The sequence below is a fragment of the Chelmon rostratus genome, chromosome 19 (assembly GCF_017976325.1).
Source record: "Chelmon rostratus isolate fCheRos1 chromosome 19, fCheRos1.pri, whole genome shotgun sequence".
Classification (NCBI taxonomy): domain Eukaryota; kingdom Metazoa; phylum Chordata; class Actinopteri; order Chaetodontiformes; family Chaetodontidae; genus Chelmon; species Chelmon rostratus.
The window spans coordinates 5,840,589-5,861,513 of record NC_055676.1 but is presented as its reverse complement, the minus strand read 5'-3'; the positions used below and the strand labels follow the sequence as shown (position 1 = coordinate 5,861,513).

The following is a 20,925-nucleotide window of genomic DNA, read 5'->3' as shown; positions in this document are numbered from 1 at the left end:
AAATCTGACTTTTTTGTTTGTGTCAATTACAGGCTGGTCGAGGTCATGTTATGGGTCTGAGGGCTGTGGGACTTGTGTAGGAGGAGAGATGAAGGCTTGATAATGAGTCTCACGATGTTTGAAGAACTTTCATCTCTATATTTTATCACTTCAGCTGCCCTGACTTCTTGTGCGAAACATTTTAATTGACCGCAGAGGTTATCAGTCAGGGATGCCGAGACGGTGAAATCCTGCAACAGGTAGATCATGTCACCGCAAACCATTAGATCAGCTATCATGTTTTATTTAAAAGCTTGTCGCAGTTGGAATATACAGTCACTGTTTTTCATGAAGAAGGTATTTTTGTAAATTATATATTATAGATCTTTAATATATTTTTGACATTTTAGAAATGCAGCTACTGTGTGACCCAGGTCTGGTATTTAGTCTGATCGCTGGGATTAGTTTGAGACGCTGTGAACAGGGTCTGTGTGGAGTGTAAGTGACACCTGTAGCAGCTCTCCTTGTGACTTTGTGAATGACGCAGCAGTTCTCAAAATGACCAGTGGCCTTGTTTAGCCACTCTATCCCCCTCTCTCTCTCTGGATCTGACCCCTTTCCCTTCCTCCGCCTGAGAAATAACCAGATCATCATGTTAGCCCCTGGCAGCGATTATGATGATGACACAGCAATATTAAATATTAGTCTGAGTAATGTAATATAGGTCACAAATATCCCTCTTTGTACAGTATCTTTCCATGGGGAGGAAGACTCTTCAACCTCTGTGCCTCTCTCCTCTCATTTTCAAACCTTCTGATCTCCTTTTACTGCCAACTGGGACAGATATAGTTATACATATAATTTCCCTCTGCTTCTTCTCCTCCTCTCACCTGGCTTGGAAAACCCGTCCAAAGGCTCCCTCTCCAATATCTCGAACATATTGGATGTTATTTCGGGGATACTCGAGGGCCAGCAGCTTTGAGTTCAGCAGCAGGGGAACCCGCTGATACATTGGGTTAGGGTGGAGCCGATCCAGCAGAAGCTCTGAAGGAAGAGCGCTCAGGTGCGGGGTCTCCATCGCTCTGCAGAGAGGAAGAGACGGCGGTGAGCCGGAAGGTGGACACGATGGGAAGAACTGCGCATCTGACTGTATCTCACCTCTTCCGGTTCCTCCACTGCTTCCTCCGCCTGCGGCAGGCCAGGATGGTGACGGTGAGGAAGACCGCGGCTGCGAGCGCAGTCAGGATGATGACGATCACGGACATGGAGTATGCTGGCGACAATGCTGTGGTTGTGGGAGGGAAGTGAGGGGTCTGACGAGGGCCTGGTGACTCTGGCTTCACCGCTGACAGATACAGTTTAAATCAATCACTTTAACAAAGCTTTTCTTTCTATGTTTATTTCAAATCACTAAAATGAATTAGTGATTTGAACCCCTGAATTATTTGAATTCGAAGTCACTGGCATTGGAAAGAGGTGGAAAAGGAGCGAGGGCCAGTACCTGACACCATGCTCGTCTCCACACAGTGTGGCACAGCGCAGTACTCCCAGCGGATGTTGGGATTCGAGGTGTAGCACCAGGGCCTGTCGCTGATCCCCCCCGGGTTCCTGCAGTGGTTGTCCGAGTTCTTCAGCTCCGGAATCACGTCCACTGACAGGCGGTGCTGGTGGGGAACCTACAAGACAGAACGGCACAAAGGGGAAAAATGGAGAAAATCAACATGGACTTTCTCAACAAATCTAGAAAGTGTTGTCAAAAAGTAATAAGCAGTGTAGAACCAGCTATAGGGAGAACAGGGAAGCCTTTTTATTTCATGCAACGTTTGCGTTTGTTTCTTTCTACTTATAGTGGTGAGTACATCTGGCCTCTGTGTCCAGCGGTGTTTCCGAGTCTGATCTGTTGTGTTCTGTTGCAGGCGCTTTGCTCTCCAAAGGGATGAGGAGGAAACAGGCTTGTTTTGAAGGATCAGGAAAGCCTGATCAATACATTTCTTGCTTTTTTCTTCTTTTTTTCGCAAAATGCTCAAGAGCTGTTGCAGGCAGGTTTGGGTGGACAGAGTTTTCACCTTTTCCGCGGAATTTCCGACTCCTCATCAAAAACAAAACTTAGACACCCTTTCAGATCATTTGATACATTTTTCAAGGCCCGGTTTAAGGTCTAAGGTAAGGTTACAGTTTAATAGCTGCACAGGGAGCACAATGTACTGTAGTGAGGGACATTTGGGGCTGCACGGTTGTTTCTGCAATCTGGAGTGCCAACACAAACACTGAACATCTGGTATCTTCATGTGCCATGAGCTTTAGTCATCAAAAGAGCAATGGTCCGGACTATCCCGAGAGATGTGAAGTTATGAGCTGAAAAGGCCGGGTTCGGCACATGTGCTGCTGCAGCTGAATGCGAGAAGCAAAGCGCTCACGGGGTCGATTTCCCACTGGTCCCAAGAATGTTAAAAACAACAAGTTCTCATACCTAAACGACAAGATGGGTAATTTGTCATTGCTACCCAAAATAATCCTATGAGCGTGGCTTGATCCCTCACACCTGCTGGCCCACGATCCAAAAACTACTCAGTTAACTAAAATCACTTGGTTAAGGTTATGGAAACACTGTGGTCACGGCTAAAAGAGACCAATACGAGTTGTTTTTAGGAGATGGGATGCAGACGGCGATCTACATCCAATCAACCGCCAACCTTCTCCCTCAAGGCCAGAACGGTGTCACGCTACTTGAGCTTTTGCATATGAGGGAAAACATCATTATTCAAATGACCACCACAGGTCACTTGACAGGGAACACAAAGGCTGCTTCAGGTTTCAGGTTAAACAAATTAATGATGTCTTTTCGGCTGAGAACGGTTCAATTAGACAAACTTTTTCATCGCTAAAACAGAGCTACAGTCATCAAATGTAGCTGTAAATAATGGAAAATGTTATAAAACAAGTAAATGGAATAACAAATATCACCCTATCACATTAACAGATATGTATTACATCATTTTGGTGTAATAATAAACTGATGATGAATAATATCGTAATAGTGACTCAGGTGGCATGTCTACATTTAATGCACCACAAACATCAAACTCATGTTTAGCTCATTAGTAGTTTCTCAACTGTCTCTGTGCAAAAAGACTGAATCAAAATTTGGCTGCAGTATTTTTCCATGACTCAGCACGAAATGGGACACTACTCACACACAGAACACATACATACGTAGTGAGCCTGTGAGGAGCATAAATGTGATTGCGAGTGTGAATGTGAGTTTTGTGCTCATTTCCTCCAGGACTCATATGTACAGAATGTTTTATACCCACTATAAAACATTTGGTTCAAAACATCTGTTCTGTGATGCACAGAAGGTAAACGATGACTGAAGCCTGAATAATCTTGTGTTGCAGATTTTTCGCAAAATGACACTGACTGTGCGAAATATTAGAACAGCTGCTCTTCCTGCGACTTTAACGGGCCAGGTGGGCAGGTGAAAGCAGCAATCGACTCTCAACTGTAAATCCGCCATCAGTAATTAAACAGGGTAGGGATCAGGGATGATGCATGTAAGAGACAGCTTTTGCAAGAGGGCAAGAGGGAATTTGACACTTGGGAAGTTACATGTTTAAGGAGACGTACACAGTTTTTAATCAGTATTAGCATCAGTAGTTATTAATCAGCATTTGTGAAACACAAAAGACAAAATTCCCACAAAAGACGATTGCTGTTTTCACATTGCCCTCTGGGAGAACTGTTCCAGCAGAAATTATCCCAATCATGCTTTTGTTATGCTTAGAAAAGGAAATGAAAGCTGCTGGTTAGGAACTTCAGCATAATCACCAGAACAATCCCTTTGCCTACCTTTTAGCTTATGTTTGACCAGGACGTCATATCACAGAGTTCCAGTCTCTTCCTGGAAGCAGCACTCGCTATGTTGGAGGAACCCTGAGCTACAAAGCCCCAGTAAAACATGCGTACTGGATATGTACACAGAGGCCTCTTAGTTTTAAAAATGTTAGATTTAATGTTCATATAGAATTTTATATCTCCCTATATCATATCAATTTAAATAAAATGCCAAAACAAAACAACAAATGGTTGCAGGCATTTCAATGGGACATGTGAGGCTGCCGTTGATGTGGACCATCTTGTTTCATGTCACCAGAGAGAGCCAGATCACACACACACACACACACACACACACACACACACACACACACACACACTGCACATGATGTTCAGGTCAACAGTGATGGCAGTGACGTCTCACATCCCTCTGATTCACCACAGCCCTCATGATGTCTCAGCATGTCTTTGTGCTCTGTCTACTGTGCCATCTCTGTGTCATCATTTTCTTGCTGCTGGATCCTTAAAAACTCCTGAGTCAAAAAGCATGTTGTGTTGCTATGACAACCAAGTTGCAGTTAATGATTTTGTTGATGTGGTGTTATAAAAAAAATTGAACCAATGACATCATAAATCCAAATCACCCTCAGTCCATCACCCTTGGCACACCAGGGTGCCGCTTTACCCACTTTGGAAACCGCCGATGTAGACAACACGTTGGCATCATGGAGCCCTAACCGACTGTGCGCAGTGAATTTCAGATGATGGTTGACAAAAGCAGGCTTCTCATTTCTGTCCTGTGACCATCAGTTTTATCCACTTAAATCGCTGCTGTGGCTAGCGTGGAAATTAAGCCAACATTAGCCTCATGCTACTGGCTGAAAATGCTGTCTTCGTTTGGCTTTTTAATCCTTCAAGGTGACTTAATTCAAAACCAGGATCCTACAAAGGGTCTTGTTGTATGAATGTGTTCATATATAGATGATATTTATTTTGTGTGCCTTTTTATTGTCTGTTATTTTTCTACATCTCCTTTTTATTCTTGCTATTATTGCTGACTGCACAAATTCAAAGGGGTGCCATGCATAGTTTTAGATGTTCAGAGCCTGAGACCACACAGGACATTCAGACGTATTGTATGAGAATCAGTACTGCCTTCCATTGTTCTTGAACATGATTTTTGGAGTTTCTTGTGCTGCTTTTCTTGCACTCAAAAGTCCTTTAAATGTGTCTACATTCCGAATCAAAAGCCAACGCACCTGTACTCGCAGTGCAGTGCCTGACAGAACATTCATATATGTGTGCGTTTTCACAAACACACCCACACAAGTCAGCTCCGGCCAATGTCAGCCGGGAGGAGGAGACGGTAAATCATGTGTTTTCAGATCGAGGATGATGTTTGTTGAAGGAGGCTCAGACAAACACTGAGTGGATGATTCTCCCAGTGTGGGAGACCGAAGTGTTTGTGTGTGCTTTTTTGGATGTCAGCGAGTGCGATAGATGTGGTGTTCATATTTTTCAGCATTGTGCGCTTTAGCGTGCACACGGTTTTGGGTGTGTGTGAGGGAGAGAAATGCAACTTATTTGCGAGCTGCAAGCGAAGGCAACACTGTGTGGGGGGGAAAAGAGAGCGAGGAGAGGGAGAGTGTGCTCATACTGTGAATCGTTCTCTCCGTTTCAGATACGTGTGTGTGTGTGTGTGTGTGTGTGTGCGCGCGCACGTTAGTGATGGAGTCTGTGCAGCATATGCGTGTGAAAGCTAATTGCTTCCAGAGGCAGGATGTGACACGGTGAGCCCCTCCCTCTCTGCTGACCTGGCACACACACACACACACACACACAGCACAAGAGAGTAGTAACAGTTCACCCTAACAGACCATCTCACCGAGCACAGCCATAAAAACATAAAGAGGCTTTTGGGCCACAGGGAATGTGTGTGTGTGCCTGCTTGTGTTTGCACTTGTAAGCACTTTTGTGTGTTTTTCTGTTTCTGGTTAGAGGTCAGGAATGTTTGATATAAAACTGAGCATCCACACACCAAATATCAGTCACACTTCCATCATTAACTGGTCTAAATCTGCCGGAAACTGAGACCCTTGGGTTTATAAATACAGGCATTAGCTGCGTTGGCGGCCTTGTGATCAAAGCCTAGAAATGTTATTAACACTGTTCAACAATTCCCTCATATTCTTTTAACGATTTCAATCTGTATTTTGTGGTGCTTGTGACTGGCAGCTCATTACGAAGCCATAGAAAGATAGAAATTTACATATTCTGCACACAAACCACTATACCTGTTGCCTCCATGACTGACACGGTATCCCAGACCTCGTCACATTCATGCTGCCTTGGTAGAAACGGCCTCTGTCACTGTAACATGTTGCTGTTGATACCAAACAGAATGGATATAGGATCAATATGTAATTTAAACTATCATTATTTAATGAATATTTCACTTATTTCTGTGTGAGGATTAGTTCTGATGACTGGAGCTAAATATATTTGTGTTGCATTTGCACACTCTTCACACTTACTTGTAATTTGATCCCTCTTGATGTCTGCAATGGAGCAATGAACAGATTAAAAAGCAAGTATTCCAGGAGACTTTGAACTGCACGGCACACACACACAAGTCACACTCCTGCAGCTGTGGATGGATTTTGGCTCAGAGAGTTAGGCCCTCTTAATGACCTCATCAGTATCAGTCTAGCAGGCCGAGGCTTTATTTGGCCCTGAGCATACAAGCAACTACACCCAGCCGGCTCCTACTTTTCTTTTGCATAACACTCCATTTCCTGTCCACTCCTCTGCTAGATTGCTGTGCTCAAACTGTTGCAGCTGAATCTTGCATTCAGCAGATTCTAGAAACGGCACACATTTGTTTTCTGCAGTACCGCATCCAATGAGCTGTATACAAATGCATGCATATAAAGCATTTGCCTCCATAGACTTTTGAATTCTGCAGGAGTTCTTCACATGTTGGATTACATGTTTGTTCTTTGAAACACAAACTGCGGTATCTTACCTACAAAAGGGACATGTGTGCAAGCATCAGGGTCTGTGTGGAGACTTGGTAAGGCCTGACAGTTGGGCAGCAGTGAACCGGGAGTTTGGGACCCAGTGACAGAGCTGAAGAGGCCAGGCTGGACCGAACTGCTGCCCTCTAGTACCAACCACTCCTTATGACAGTACAGCTCCTTCACTGCCTGGCAGTGTTCTCTGTTTGTAAAGGAAAAAAACACATGATGATGCTTTATCAACTATTTATTCATTCAGTGATGCATTATTCGGCATTATTGTGAAATGAAGAGACACATGCGTATGCTACCTGCAGACGGGTTTAGGTGCCGGTCCTAACCCTGACGGGTTGCAGTCGGGGAAGGAGGAGTGGCAAAGCAGTGAGCGTACTGCGGGGCTGCAAAGCACACTGAGTCCTTCCAGCTCCGTCCACCAGCTCTGAACCAGGTACTCCTGCATGTCCTCGGGGTCCGAGAGGGAAGAGTTAAAGAAAACCAGCAAGTCGTCTCGCAGGATGGTGCGGCACACATCTCCACGATAGGCACTGCAGTAGCCTGAGACGCCCTTGTAGAGCCTGTGGGAAGAAGATATCCACACACACACACACACACACACACACACACACACACACACACACACAAACACACACACAAACACACACACACAGACAACTATAAGCTGTGTGGTGTTGAATAATGACTACTATGTGTGATGTGTCTTACCACATCTACGAGAGCGACAGTCCAAAAGATTATCTGTCAGACTGCCATTGGTTTTAAATTTCATGTCACTTCATAGAATCAGCATCCAAATCTGGAGCATCAACTCAGAATTACTATTCATGTGTTTTATTATTTATGCCAATATTTTGCAGGCATTCAACAAGAAAAGAGGAGTCATGCCACAACTTAGCTTGTCAGACAGAGAGACATCGTGAAGATCAACAGATATATTAAGTCATTTTGCAACTTTGCATTTGGGACAACTTTGTCTGGCAATGCTTTTTCTGATTTATCTGTGTGGAGGATAAGCAGATATGGCAATCCTTCATCCATCCATCATCAAATGCAGGGTTGTGGGGGACTGGGGCCCAGAATGGGTGAGAGATGGGTATTCCTGCCCAGGCAGTTACGCAGTATAATATTTTTGTGCTAGTTGGCAGTGACAATATGTCTAAACTAGATCTGGATAAAGTTCAGTTGTTATATGTGGAACCCATGGGGCTCAGGGATTCTTGCAAATTAAAATATAAATGGGAAATTACTTTATTAACTAGATCAGTTAGTTATTAAGTTAATTAATTTCTGTTGAGTTACATACATATAATGAAGGAGGTTTTGAAGAGATAATTTACATTTAGACTCGTTATCTATATACTCATTGTCCAGGAGTGCTGGCCTCTGTTAGCAAATGGACATTTACCCCTCAACACACAGGGAAGAAAGTTAACCACAGCACTGCCCTTATATTGCCTGGCCATTATATATGGCCATTATGCCTGGCGATTTGCAATTTCACTGGATGTGTGTTTTACAAAAAAGAAAGAAAAACAGAGAAATAGATGCTGACTGTGGCTCCCCAGAGCAATCAGCCTTTTACTGCTTTGGCTGGCAGTTTGTGAGAAAAAAAAAGCAATGGTCTACTTGTATCAACTGAAATATCCTCTTTAAAGTCATCCAGATGTTGATTATGAAACAGGTTGTAGAAGGCTCATATGAGATTACATGTCTGTCTGCCTGTTGGACTTCCTCGCTGCCTCTAGATTGGACAGATCAGTCATACATACGGTCATAATCCTGCCTTTAAGATTCCCGCCAGGACGGCCGGCTTGTTTTTCAGCTCTCACGTCTGTTCGTGTGCCAGCATGGACGCGGTCCACATTTTCTTGCCGTCTGCCTCACATCCATGATATTTCTGTCTGTCTGACAGCTTTCGATCCACGTTGCGCCCTGCCTGCCTGTGCACTGTAACACTTAAAAAGTCCAGATGGCGCCTCACGGGGAGATTGGTGCTTCAGCAGAGTTCAAGTCAAACCATCAAACCTAACGCCGACCTGTAAATCTATCAACCCCGTCATCCCACCATGTCCCCCTTCTCTTTACTTTCTCTCTATGACTCTCTCTGCTTCCTATATGGTCCAGATGTGGTCATGGGTTGGTAAATCATGTAAGATCTAACCATTAAGCCTGATCCTTCTGTCTGTTAATGACCTGCAATCCAGTCCCTGTATTCACCTTTACCTCGGAAATTCTCATCAGGCATCCCAAGGCCAACATTTTCTCTTTCTCCTACTTCTCTCTCTCTCTTTCCCACTCTCCATCCCTCTCTCTGTCTCTCTGCAGTTACGTAGTCCAGATGTGATGACTGGGGTTGTGCTGTGGTTCAGCAAAGTTCAAATTCAACTCACACCATATGAATGACTGAGAGACCGGCTCCCTGTTGGCATTGCAGGTTCACTGACAGAGCAAAAACGCATATTGTCTTCAGCAGACCCAAAGGAAGGAACAGCACTTAGCCTCTTCAAACACTGATGGTTCTGTTGCACATATAAAATTTAGTGGCAGTGTGCTGTGTAATAGTTCTGATTCAAGGTGGTTCAACCAAGCTGAAACTCATGAGCAATGTCATACAGAAATAAGGCACAGGACAGTTCTCTTACCTCCACTCTATGGGGAAGTGGCAATATCCAGAAGACGTTGGTTGAAGAAACACGAGTAAGAGGACGGGGGAGAAGAGAGGAGGAAGATAAGGAGAAGAGAGAAAAATCAGCCTCAGTGGAGAGAGAAAACTGATCATGGTGCTTCTCTCGCCAACTCATAGTGTGCTGTGAGGAGACTGAGGTCCAACCAGGTGGAGGGACAGTGTGTGTGTGTGGTCAGGCGATGTGTTTTTTTAAGGCACTGCGGTCATGGGGTGTGTGGGGGGAGCGTGGCTGAGGTGTCAACCAAATGAGGGGGCAAGAAACAGCTGAAGCTACACAAAACACAACAAAGCAGTAACAACCCCCTAACACACACAGACCTAAGAGCCACAAAGTCTGTCAGATTTTTTTTGATGTGTGATATGTACGTGCTGAATGGAAATGAGAGCGTGTCTCTACCTGCGACAGTGACTCTGGCGGTTGCCTTGACAGTGTTGGCGCCGGCACTGTGCCTGTTGGAGGCCAGACACGTGTACAGAGCCGGCTTATTCACCGTCACTTTAAGAACGGACAGGATCACCTCTCCCGTCAAAGTCTCTTCGACAGACGCACCTGAGATCTGGAAAAAAAATTAGAGACCAAGAAAAAGAGAGCAGAAATATGTCATCATGAAAGGACAAATGACATTTAAAAAGCTACACCGTAACTATATTATACTCATATACCAGAAGAAAATTATGCCTATGTATTATTTCTATTATTTCAGATGGATTTGTGTTTGTCCTCTTGGGGGCAGCACAGCAACCTGAAAACACACTGAGATACAGCTTCTTATTTATATGTACAAAAGAGCAACATCAGCATTTATTTGGAGGTGTGTTTCTTGCTATTTAGCTCCAGTTTGGTCTCCACCAACTCTAGAGGGAAATATCTGCTCTTTCGCTGCTAGATGCTCCATTGTGTGTTTGCCTGCTAGCTGCTTACTCTGGATTGTGGAACCTGAAACCAAACGCACTATAAAGTCGAGAGGTACTGCGGATGATGACCAGTCTAGCCCAAATAGTCATGTGACCAGTTGTTCATATGAAAATATCGATTGGTGCAGCTTTCATAACAGAATTCACTATAACTACATTATCTAAGATCAAAATGATCAATTTCGATTAAGCCATCATGGGTAAAAAATGCACAATCACATCCTTAATGAGTTCTCTACTACACCACTCCTCTACAGATACCACAGAGTTTAGGTCTGAATATCTTAAAAGCAGACTTTCCATGATCAGCATTCATTGTTGGAACCTGTCGCAGAAGCCGGTCCGCAAATGAGGTGTGATTGGTTCCAGATAACCAGAAAATTGGGTCAAAATTCCAGCGCAGAAATGGCTGTTGTGCTCTGTTAACAGGTAGCATTTAAGTCCCACGATGATTACGTGTTTGGCTGTGTTCAGATCAGAGAGTCTCAAAGCAACACAACACTGAGATGAAGCAGAGTAAGTCAGTCCTTAACAGATGATAGCAGCGCTGCAAAAAAGAGTTGCCAATCAAAAGGAGAGGAACAATAGATTTCATGAGATTTGTCTCTTGTGTCACTTTGATACTTTAATGACAGGCAGCAATCTGAAAATGCTATTACACTGTGTGAAAACATTTCTCAACAGACTAGGTAGATGTCCGGAAACGATATGAAAATGAAATTAATAAGATGTTGTCTTAAGATTTAACATCTAAAGTGTTTATATAGTGATTATATTACAGTCTCGTGGGTGTTGAGTTGATGAAAGTGCATGCCTCATGTGTCTGGCATTACTTTAACCACTTGTAATCATTTAGAAGATTCAAAAATTCTTTGGTATTCACACAGGGCAGATGGAGCCAAATAAAATGTATTTGTTGTTTTTAGTTCCTGTATTCACACTTAGATATATATAAATGATTTATGTAAGAGACTACACTGTGTGTGTGTGTGTGTGTGTGTGTGTGTGTGTGTGTGTGTGTGCGAGTCAAGGTGCTGATGTGCGCCGTGTCTATATTTGAAGTCATGTCTGACAACGGCTGTTTTTAGGCCGAGCTCGCTCCAGCTCCGCTGAAATTAACGACCTCAACAAGCTGCCAGAAAAGCAGCTCACACAGTCATTTTAATCAGCACACACACACGCACACACACATAGCATTTACAAGCATTATGGGCCTGTAATCACATTGTAGCTAGCACCCAAGACTATTAAAGAGCCAGACATTATGTGATGTATGTCTGCCCACAAAGGCACGCATGAAAAATGTCTGCTGCCTGGTTGAAAAAAAGTCCTCTTTAACATGGTGACGGTGGTCAAGTGTGTGATCTCATGTGTGTGATTCAAAGAAAAAAAATGAAATCAAAATGTAATTCAGCGGTTAGTCAGGTCATATTAGGTATGATTTCAGTAGGTTTCTACCAGGATCAATCAAAACCCAATAAAGGCGTATGAGATCGGAATTCTACAAACCCAAAACAGGAGCAGCGACCTTTTAAGAAACGATGGTCTACGTGCATGACAAAATTTACTTTTAAGACATTACATTTTCTAAGAGCACTGGTCTTTCCTGGTCTGAACATTTCTCTTGAGTGCACTCTACAGGAAGTAGACCGTCCTGGTTTTTTACTTAAGTTTCATACTGACATTTTCAAAAAGAAAAAAAAAAATTTGGCATGAGTCATGAATAATGTCTTCTCCTGCTGTCCCAAAAACCACTGCGCTGAGAGAGTGATTGAAATAAAACCATCACAATGACTCACACGTCAGAACATAATCGTTAGATTAGAAGACTTATCATAATAATTGGGGACTGGGCATTCTGCAGGTGCCTTTATATCTCCTATAGTTATCTTCCTTTTTACGACATACATCAGTCTTCTGTAACGGCTGCCATATATCCCAGTGTGGCCACCTTGCGTGGGTGGCCTATCAGACCATCTAGCCACGCTCTTCAGATCACAAGTCAGCAGTTAACACAAACCGTTCGACACATTAAGACCTTAAGAACGTCGGTGCTCGCTCCCTTAAAAGAGACAGCCCAATTAAAGCTGATAACACTGCGTATCGCTGGCTAAATGGACGGCAATCTCTTCAATCCCCTGTCGCCATAATGAGAATTCCTTCGCTGTTTATGTCACTAATCCTGAAGCCAATCTTCGAGTGCATTGAATGTGTGTGTGAAAGAGGGACAGACAGACGGCGAGACCGACAGAGCCAGGGATGAGTGGATCATTTCTTGTATGTGTGCCCTTGCTCATGCACATGACTATATTCCAATGAAGTCATTTGCTCCCGTGTTAACACCTTAATTGCTTTGTTAATCAGTCTGCATGGACAGCGGAGAGTTTATCAGTAACACCACTGTTGTCATGCACTGTTGTCATGCAGAGCCCTGCGGCGACAGGTGCCTCAAAAGAGAAAAACAGCATTAAACCACTTACGAAGAGGGCGTGCTGCTTACATGGACCAAAGCATATGGACAGTATAAATACACTGGGGATGTGCAGCTGCATCAGCAATGCAGGAACTGTATGTCTGACACCAAACAACAGATTTACTGCAGAACTGTTGAACAATGTTTGCCTCCTAATGTACAGAAGGTGAACATTGCTGTGTCTTCGCCTTGTGTGTGTTACTTGGATTTGTCAGCTAGTTATTCAGCTGTTTCCTGCTAATTTAGGTAGACAATGTTAATGTGCAATTTGCAGGCATTAGTGACTGCTCAACTAAATATGTTAGCTGGCACAGTTGCATTCTTTACAGCACTTCAGCATAGGTTAATCTCAGATCTGTGCTACAGTGTGCAAAAGATGAAAGTCTCAAAAATAAAAATCCACGCGAGTATTTCTGAAATGCACGTCGGCTTTCCTGGTTATCTGCCCTGTTATTGTCACAGCTTTCCCATTATGTAAGGCTCTGCAGCTGACAATGTGTCAAAATGTCAGCTACGTGATACATTTTCTCTGATGCTGGCTGTGTTTAGTGACATTTGAGCCAAACTCAACCGCCGTGAAGGAAGACAAGAATATTCCTGGAGAGATCACAAGCATTTATGAGAGACAGAGGGGTCCGGGCATGGACGTGGATGAATGGATGCATGGAGCTAACATAAACAAAGTTATTGTATTGGATTTGATTACAAAAATAAAGTGGAGAGCTCCAGCATTATGTAATATGCGGTTTAGCTGCTTTTTGACCCTGATAGGGGCACATTTATAGATGCAATGAATTGAGCAGAGGAATATCAGCATCAGTGAAGGACTATCAAGGAATTAATACTGATCAAACACAACACACTGAACCTGAGCACTCACAGTATTCCCATTTTCCAGCCAGGTGATGGTGGGGATCGGATTCCCTGTGGCGTTACACTCCAGGGAAATCTGTCTGCCGTACGCTACCCTCTTCTCCTTAGGAACCCGCAGGATTCGTGCTGGAGCTGAATACACAGAAAAAACTCACATACTACTGCAGCCAAACAATCATATTCCACTTACAGACTTCGGACATGTGTGCTGTAAATGCTAAGCATAGAAAGTTAAACCGCATTTAAATACATACCCTGTACCTCTATGGTGACAGGCTTTGAAAAGGCCAAACCAAAGCTATTCCTGGCCACACAGCGATACTGGCCAGCATCCTCCTTCTGTATGTTATGGATCTTCAATGCACCATAGTCTAGAATGGTAACACGATCACTGACCTGAGAAAGTTGAGATGATTTGTCAGACAAAGTTGATTTCAGGTCATAAATATAACACACACACACACACACAAAACAAGGAAAAAACAAGTGTATTTGGGCTCTTTTATCATAATATCATAATTATCATGGCTGGACCCATTCCCAGATACAAACACTGCACTATAATTAAATAAATAATTAATCTAAATCAGTGAGACGTTTCCTGTTGCTGGTGCATGCCTTGATAAGCTCATCATCTTTGAGCCAGGTCACATCTGGTTTGGGGTTGCCGAGGGTAACACAGGGCAACACTGCTTTGGATTCAACCAGAAGGGTCACATTGGTGGGATGGCGTTTGATCTGTGGCTCTGATGGGGACACAGACGAGAGAAGAGAGACAAGGTTTAGCCTTTTGTATACTGTGATCAAGACTGACTCTAGCGCTCCAACCTTGGAAAGAAAGCACACATACTCATCTTTAGCTGCAGAGCTCCGCAGCTCTTGGCTGGCTCTCCAATGCCGTTGCTGGCGATGCAGCAGTACTCTCCATTGTCTGACTCTCTCACATGAGGGATGATCAGCATCTGTCCCTGCTCCCTGATAATGTACCTGCTGTCATAGTACCTGGTGTGACCAAAAAGAAGGTTTGAAGCAATTAAAGGTCTGGTTTGTGACCAAGCTACTGTTTTTCTGTACTTAATTTTTTAATTTTCTTGAAATATGAAGCGCTTTAGAAATACACTCTGTCCAATAGGAACCTTAAACAGAAGAAATATGCTTAAAATATCTGATTTATGCTAACAATCAACAATGACAATGACAATCAATTGCTAATATTTTATACTCTTTAGCACTGTCATTGCCAAAATTAGCAGCTAACATTACTGTCATTTTACCAAATCGTTTTAATGTTAGCCCTGCAATTAGCTGCTAGTGTTACAGGTATTTAATCCTTTTTGCTGTCGTTAGCCAATAGTAGCTGATGTTGACATCACTGACATTTGAAAATTGCTTTGGTGTTGACCAAAATAAGCGCCACTGACATTTTATCATTTAACCGCAGCCTTGTCATTGCTTAGGCTTGAAGCTTAGGATGCATACAGTTACTAAATATATATATTTTTTTCATGTTAGCCCAATAAGGGGGGGTTGTTTGTTTGTTTTTGCTGCAATAATAGCTAATGCTGACACCTGTTGATGACCAAAATAAGCAGCAGATGTCACTGACTTTTTGTCATTTTGTAGCCCTGCGGTGGTTTGTTTGCTTGTTTTTTTCTGTTTTGTCTATGTTAGGCCATACTTAACAGCTATTGTTAATGCTTTTTTATATAACTGTAAAAGTTATTTTGCAATTTAAGGTTAGCCTTCTAATGGCAAAGGTTAGCAGCTAACACTGACATGTTTTACAACTGATAGCTAATAGCCACGAGGCTAAAGAATCTGAAGAAGCTCAAACTTCATCAACAAAGAAGCTACAGGTTGTTTGCAAGTAAAAGTAAAGCAATTTGTATCAAAATAAAAATAAAGAGAGCCCAGAGAGCCCACATGTATTTCACAGGTATTGTTAGCTGGTATTGTAAATTCCTTGAAGAACCTGCAAAAGTAGAATCCTTGATAGATTATTTGCTGAATTGAGTGCTGAAGCTGAGAGAGGTTTAGGTGTAAACTTACATTATTGGGTGGTTATTCTTGGTCCAAGTGATTTCAGCGGGGGGACGGGACTCCACCTCACAGATGAAGGTGGTGTTGTGATCCAATAGTACATCCACTGTCTCTAATAGGGTGATAATACGTGGCGCTGTAGGTGGTGCACATGGGAAGAAAACATGAAGATAGTTGTCACAAAACAAGGAATCCACAACATCACATAACTTTTAATCCACCACTGCCAGGCAGACCACTGACACTGTAATTTTCTGTAGAACTACCGTACACGGACATCACACTTCATCTTGCATTAGCACTGCCACTGAGCTTAGTAACTATTATCCAAATGTGTTCACCGAACAGGAAATTACTGTAAAACATCATTGCACAGGTCTTTGTATGGGAAATGGGCTTGCAAATTGAGCATGTTGCTTCTTAATAATAGCCTACATTACTCAGAAGTGTAAACAGCTGCCGCTTTTCAGCCAAATCAGTTGACATTCTTGGCATTCCTTGTTTTAGATGGAGTCATCTGGTTCAGTCACTCAGGGTCCAGCTATGACTCTTAGCTAATAGGAGCACATCAGAGGATTTGAGGTTTGTTACAGCTTTGACCTGAGCCGAGCAGAGGAAGGGTGACCTTCAGGGGGGAGAGAAGTCTGTTTTTAGAGAAGAGAGGATGATAGGGAAAGACATATAGTTGAACTCAATGTGAAGTTTTGGGGTTTGTTGTTTTTTTTTTTTTAAATTAAGTACAAGAAAGGACAGTTTAATTTAGGATAGGCTGCATTGCCAGTGCAAACACCATTCTCCACTATCTCCTTTCAAAGGATGGTCTTTGTTAAAAGGAAAGCAGGTAAATTGCCAGTTCTGTTTACACTGAATATATGCAATTATTAGAACCACCTGCTCTTTTCCATGGTATAAACCGAGTGAATCCAGAATAAAGATGTGATCAATATTTATTTCATCCACTCAGTCAGCTCAGTGGATGAAAGAGGAGGCATCATTTTCATGCAAGTGAGAAAGCAACTCAGTGTTAGTAAGGCAGTCTGATATTTATTTATTCTTTTAACTCTGGGTGAATGTATTGAGGAGGGGAAAATGAGAGGGGGAATGAAAACAAAGAGAAGACATGTTGAAAGGAACACGGGATGGAAGAAGATAGTAGCGGTACTGCAACTGTTTATACGTGGATCGAGATCAGAGAGGCTGGGGTTGCTTTAAACTGTGCATGAACTACGGGGAGGAAGACACAAAATAGAAAACAGGAGGAGTGAAGAAGAGGAACGAGCAGAGGAGGGAGAAAAAGAAAGGGGAATAAAGGCGAGGGTTAGGGCTTGAAGGACATTATGCTTGTTTTGTCTCAAGATTTCACAATAACGCTGCTGGAAAAAACAGCCCACATCCACAAGCCCGAGCCCTGGTCACTGCTGCTGCTTGACTCATGAACGGGCGATGAAAAGGAAGCTACTGTAAATCAAGCTGAAACCCTGACATGAGGTTAAGCCCTGCTTTTAAACACTGGGATGTAATTTTAGCCAAGGTCAAAGTAAGAAAGTAAGAAATATCCCACCAGGACCTGTTTAATAAAGTCATGTCATGTGGTCTGAAATCATATTTTTAGCTCGCGCCATGGCTCTATAGATGGCAGCAATGGTCTGTCAGTCAACCCATCGCTTATTGAATATCTCACCAACTATGAAATGGATTATGATGAACAGATGTTCATGGTTCCCAGAGGATGAATCCGATTGACTTTGATGATCCCCTGATGTCAGGACCACCAGCAGGGTGACCGCTTTGGCTTTAATGAAACGGCGTCGGTGCATCTAGCGCCATCATCAGGTCTTTTATTTATGTCCAGTGCTTTTGGTTTATGACCAAATGACATCCCCATCAGCCTCAGCTGTGCTCGAGCATTAGCATTTTGCTCGAAGCGTCGCTGCGTCTAACGCACACTCTCACAGAGCCGCTCGCCTGCCTGCAAACTCTCATCTTCATTTTTGAAAATATGGCACACTTCAATATTTACATGAAAGCATGATAGATAGAGTTCACTGAAAGTCAGAACATATTTCCCCTTCGAGACTTTCAACAAGCAAATTCAATCATAATGTTGAATGTTATTTGTGTATTGTAGCATTATAGCGAAGGCTGGGTTTGTTGCAGAACGTGTGTTTCGTTCCTCACCGCGTCACTCATGCTTTCGCCGATATTATGTCTGAACAGATGGACAGCATCTGAAGAGTGAAGGTTTCGCCGTGGCTCATGTTCAACCACATGACTCATTATTTAGAGCGCAAGAGAGCCTCACCGGATTTGACCTTGCGAGAGGTTCTTGTTATGAAATGCTGCTTGGACACCAGAGGTGATGTTGTTAAGGGCTTGAGAGGAGGCAGGTCACATCTGGCCTCGGCTCCATGTATTACAAAAACTTCCTTAATCCAAACCAAGTGCCTCTCATTAACACTCACTGTGTGTGTCCACTGTACAAATATAAAGCAGCTTCCTCTGCAATGAGAACGGCATCAAAAATCTTTCTCACTCAGTCTTCAGTTGCATCTTTTCCCTGTTCTCAGCTGACCTTTAAACTCCATTTCTTTCCCATAATAGCTGCCTCTTTCAGAACATGTAACTTATAACATCCTTTGGTTCCTTTGGTGTTTGCCGTTTATCCCCGAGGTTTTTTTCCACTTTTACAGTCAAATCATGAACAGTGTTCTCTCTGACTTGTTCATGCAGACCAGATATGTTTTTGTTTTTTTTACAAGAGACAAGAGCAAACACACAAACGGCATTGTTCCCGTGACATGTCAGGGAATCACGTGTCTGCAAGGGGCTCAGCCATTGTTTGTTGATGTTCACTTCACACAGGCATGCTGAGCAACCTCAGAAACACCCTCTTTAACGTATTGTGCTGCTTTTAAATGCACAAGTGGTCTTGATTTGTCCTGCTATACCATATCTAACAATATGTTTACATGCTGTCAGAGGTAACTGAGGTATAATACTATTTTGGCCTATGCTGTCACCAGGTCATTTAAACGATCATTGGGACTTGTGTGTTTTTCAGTAGGGGATACAATAATAATGATCAACATCCATTTCATTTCTTTGCTCGCACTCATCTCAAATTAAATCCAACGCAGCTAATAAAAGCCAGCTCGGCCCCGCAGAACACAAGAAAGTAAAGCCTTTTTGTGACATCTTTGCTTTGCGCAACTGACCCACGCCTCAAAACCACAACGACGAGCCGATAATTATAATGAGAATGGTATAATAATGCATTTTTATAACACTTGTCAGTCCAGAGTTGCTTAATATTCATTTGTAGCCACAGATTGTAAAACATGGGCAACTAAACCTCAATTCAGTCAGATTTTAAGAAGTAACTTCATGCCTTGATTGTTGAAGGAATAGTCCAGTATTATAGAAATACATCTAGAGTGAGACTAAACGATAGATACAGTCTGTGTGTGAAGTACGAAGCAGGAGGCTGGATGTTTTTAGCTAGGAAGCAGGTAGGGAGCGCTAACACGTCTGTGTCGAAAGTTAAAAACTGCTGCTGACCAATTAGCACATATCTTGATTGTATAATTGATACATTAATAGAAACTTAGCGAGCTACAATGTCTGAATGTGACAGCATCTCCACCACCTGTCCCTCTGAGCCAGTCTGCAGCCTTTACTGTATATCTGGGCTAATAAAACATGTATTGTATGTCAATGGTCTGCTTCTGCAGGCCCGTGCATGTGACTGAAGAATAGTGCCAGCATTTGATATGGTGCCCATCTCACATGTCCTCAAGCCCCGAGGCCACAGCTGAGCTAGCTGCATGCAACAGTCTTTAACTTAATGAGATGTCCATTTTTCATTATTTCTGGACCAGGTTTCTTTCATTACCAATGCTTTAATTACAATAAAATGCAGGAATAAATGTCTTGTGGTGCTCACTTTCTAATCATGTAGGCACAGTACGGCTGTGATGGAGGTGAATCATATGGAAATTGAGCTCATTAGAAATAGAGACTAAAAAAGAGACAGCAGAAGGAATAGCAGGTTCCTAACCACCTTTACACCACCCGGCAGAGAGGAGATGCCAGAGTGTAGGAAGGATGTAGATTTAGTCACATTTACACTATGTAGACCTATAAACACCTTCTCCTTTTCCCTGCAGGATGTGGTGGAAAACAGGTGATCTCACTGCTTCGTACATGTGGGGAAACTCCACCCACAGCTCCTTTAGGAAAAGTCTTAACACAAGGTAGAATAATAAAGGATGCTCTCAGTGACATTTCCCTTTTCTTTACTTTATCCATTGAGACTCTGAGCCCATCATATTAACTCACATGTGTGCACATTAACTGTAACGTGTATTGTAAAGTTCATCTCCGTCCTCTTTCCCTTTTTCTGCTTTTGTACATTCTTTTTACATTATGTGATGATGATGATGATTATGATGCAATATATTATAATACTTTACTAAGCACAAGATAGCTTTTACACTTCTATGAATTGAATAAGGTGTACAGAATTCATGCTGTTTTATACCTGAGTGTGCTTGAGACACAACTTATGCACAAAAAAACAATCAAAAACCTCTCTGAATGCAAGCGTATGGAAACCTCATGTACGTACCTCTCTGTATCCCATAACTTGAGGTGACCAGAACCAGCAGAAAGACTGAAATGGCTTCTCCAGTCTTCATCGTGGCTCTGGAATGATCCGTCTTGACAAGTCTTTTTGGTACTGGTACAGGTGCTGTATAAGCTGGCGCTTAGATTCCCATTGTGGGTAAGGAGACGTTCTTGTTGGTTCACTCGCTGTGTTTCTTCACTGTGTGCGTCTGCATGTGCCGTAGCCAGGGACAGCCATGAGCTCTGTGCTCAACAAGGACCAGCTCAGTCACTGTGTGTGTGTGTGTGTGTGTGTGTGTGTGTGTGTGTGTGTGTGTGTGTGTGTATGATGGACAGTGGCAGCTGCTAGCTGTCCTCATGTAGAGTCACTCAGGTTTTGGAGCCACACTCAGATCTCCAAAGGTTCCAGCGCTGGAGAGTCCTCACTTACAGTAATCAACAGTGTCAGTTTGTTTATCCATTGA

At 42.9% G+C, this 20,925-nt stretch overlaps 1 protein-coding gene across 1 annotated transcript in view; it reads right to left on the bottom strand.

Annotated features, from left to right (window-relative positions):
- The window catches only part of musk (muscle, skeletal, receptor tyrosine kinase), a 32,497-nt gene extending 11,965 nt beyond the window's left edge, over positions 1-20,532 (bottom strand). Inside the window, exons 1-15 of the mRNA XM_041960508.1 lie at positions 20,463-20,532; positions 15,845-15,971; positions 14,646-14,797; positions 14,414-14,541; positions 14,050-14,191; positions 13,803-13,927; positions 9,932-10,091; positions 9,491-9,497; positions 7,142-7,405; positions 6,839-7,032; positions 6,348-6,371; positions 6,108-6,196; positions 1,481-1,655; positions 1,138-1,324; positions 870-1,061 (exon numbers count right to left, since the gene is read on the bottom strand). Of these exons, the coding sequence (XP_041816442.1) occupies positions 870-1,061; positions 1,138-1,324; positions 1,481-1,655; positions 6,108-6,196; positions 6,348-6,371; positions 6,839-7,032; positions 7,142-7,405; positions 9,491-9,497; positions 9,932-10,091; positions 13,803-13,927; positions 14,050-14,191; positions 14,414-14,541; positions 14,646-14,797; positions 15,845-15,971; positions 20,463-20,532 (2,036 nt within the window). The remainder of the gene's footprint in view (positions 1-869; positions 1,062-1,137; positions 1,325-1,480; positions 1,656-6,107; positions 6,197-6,347; positions 6,372-6,838; positions 7,033-7,141; positions 7,406-9,490; positions 9,498-9,931; positions 10,092-13,802; positions 13,928-14,049; positions 14,192-14,413; positions 14,542-14,645; positions 14,798-15,844; positions 15,972-20,462) is intronic.
- Between the last annotated feature and the right edge of the window lie 393 nt (positions 20,533-20,925).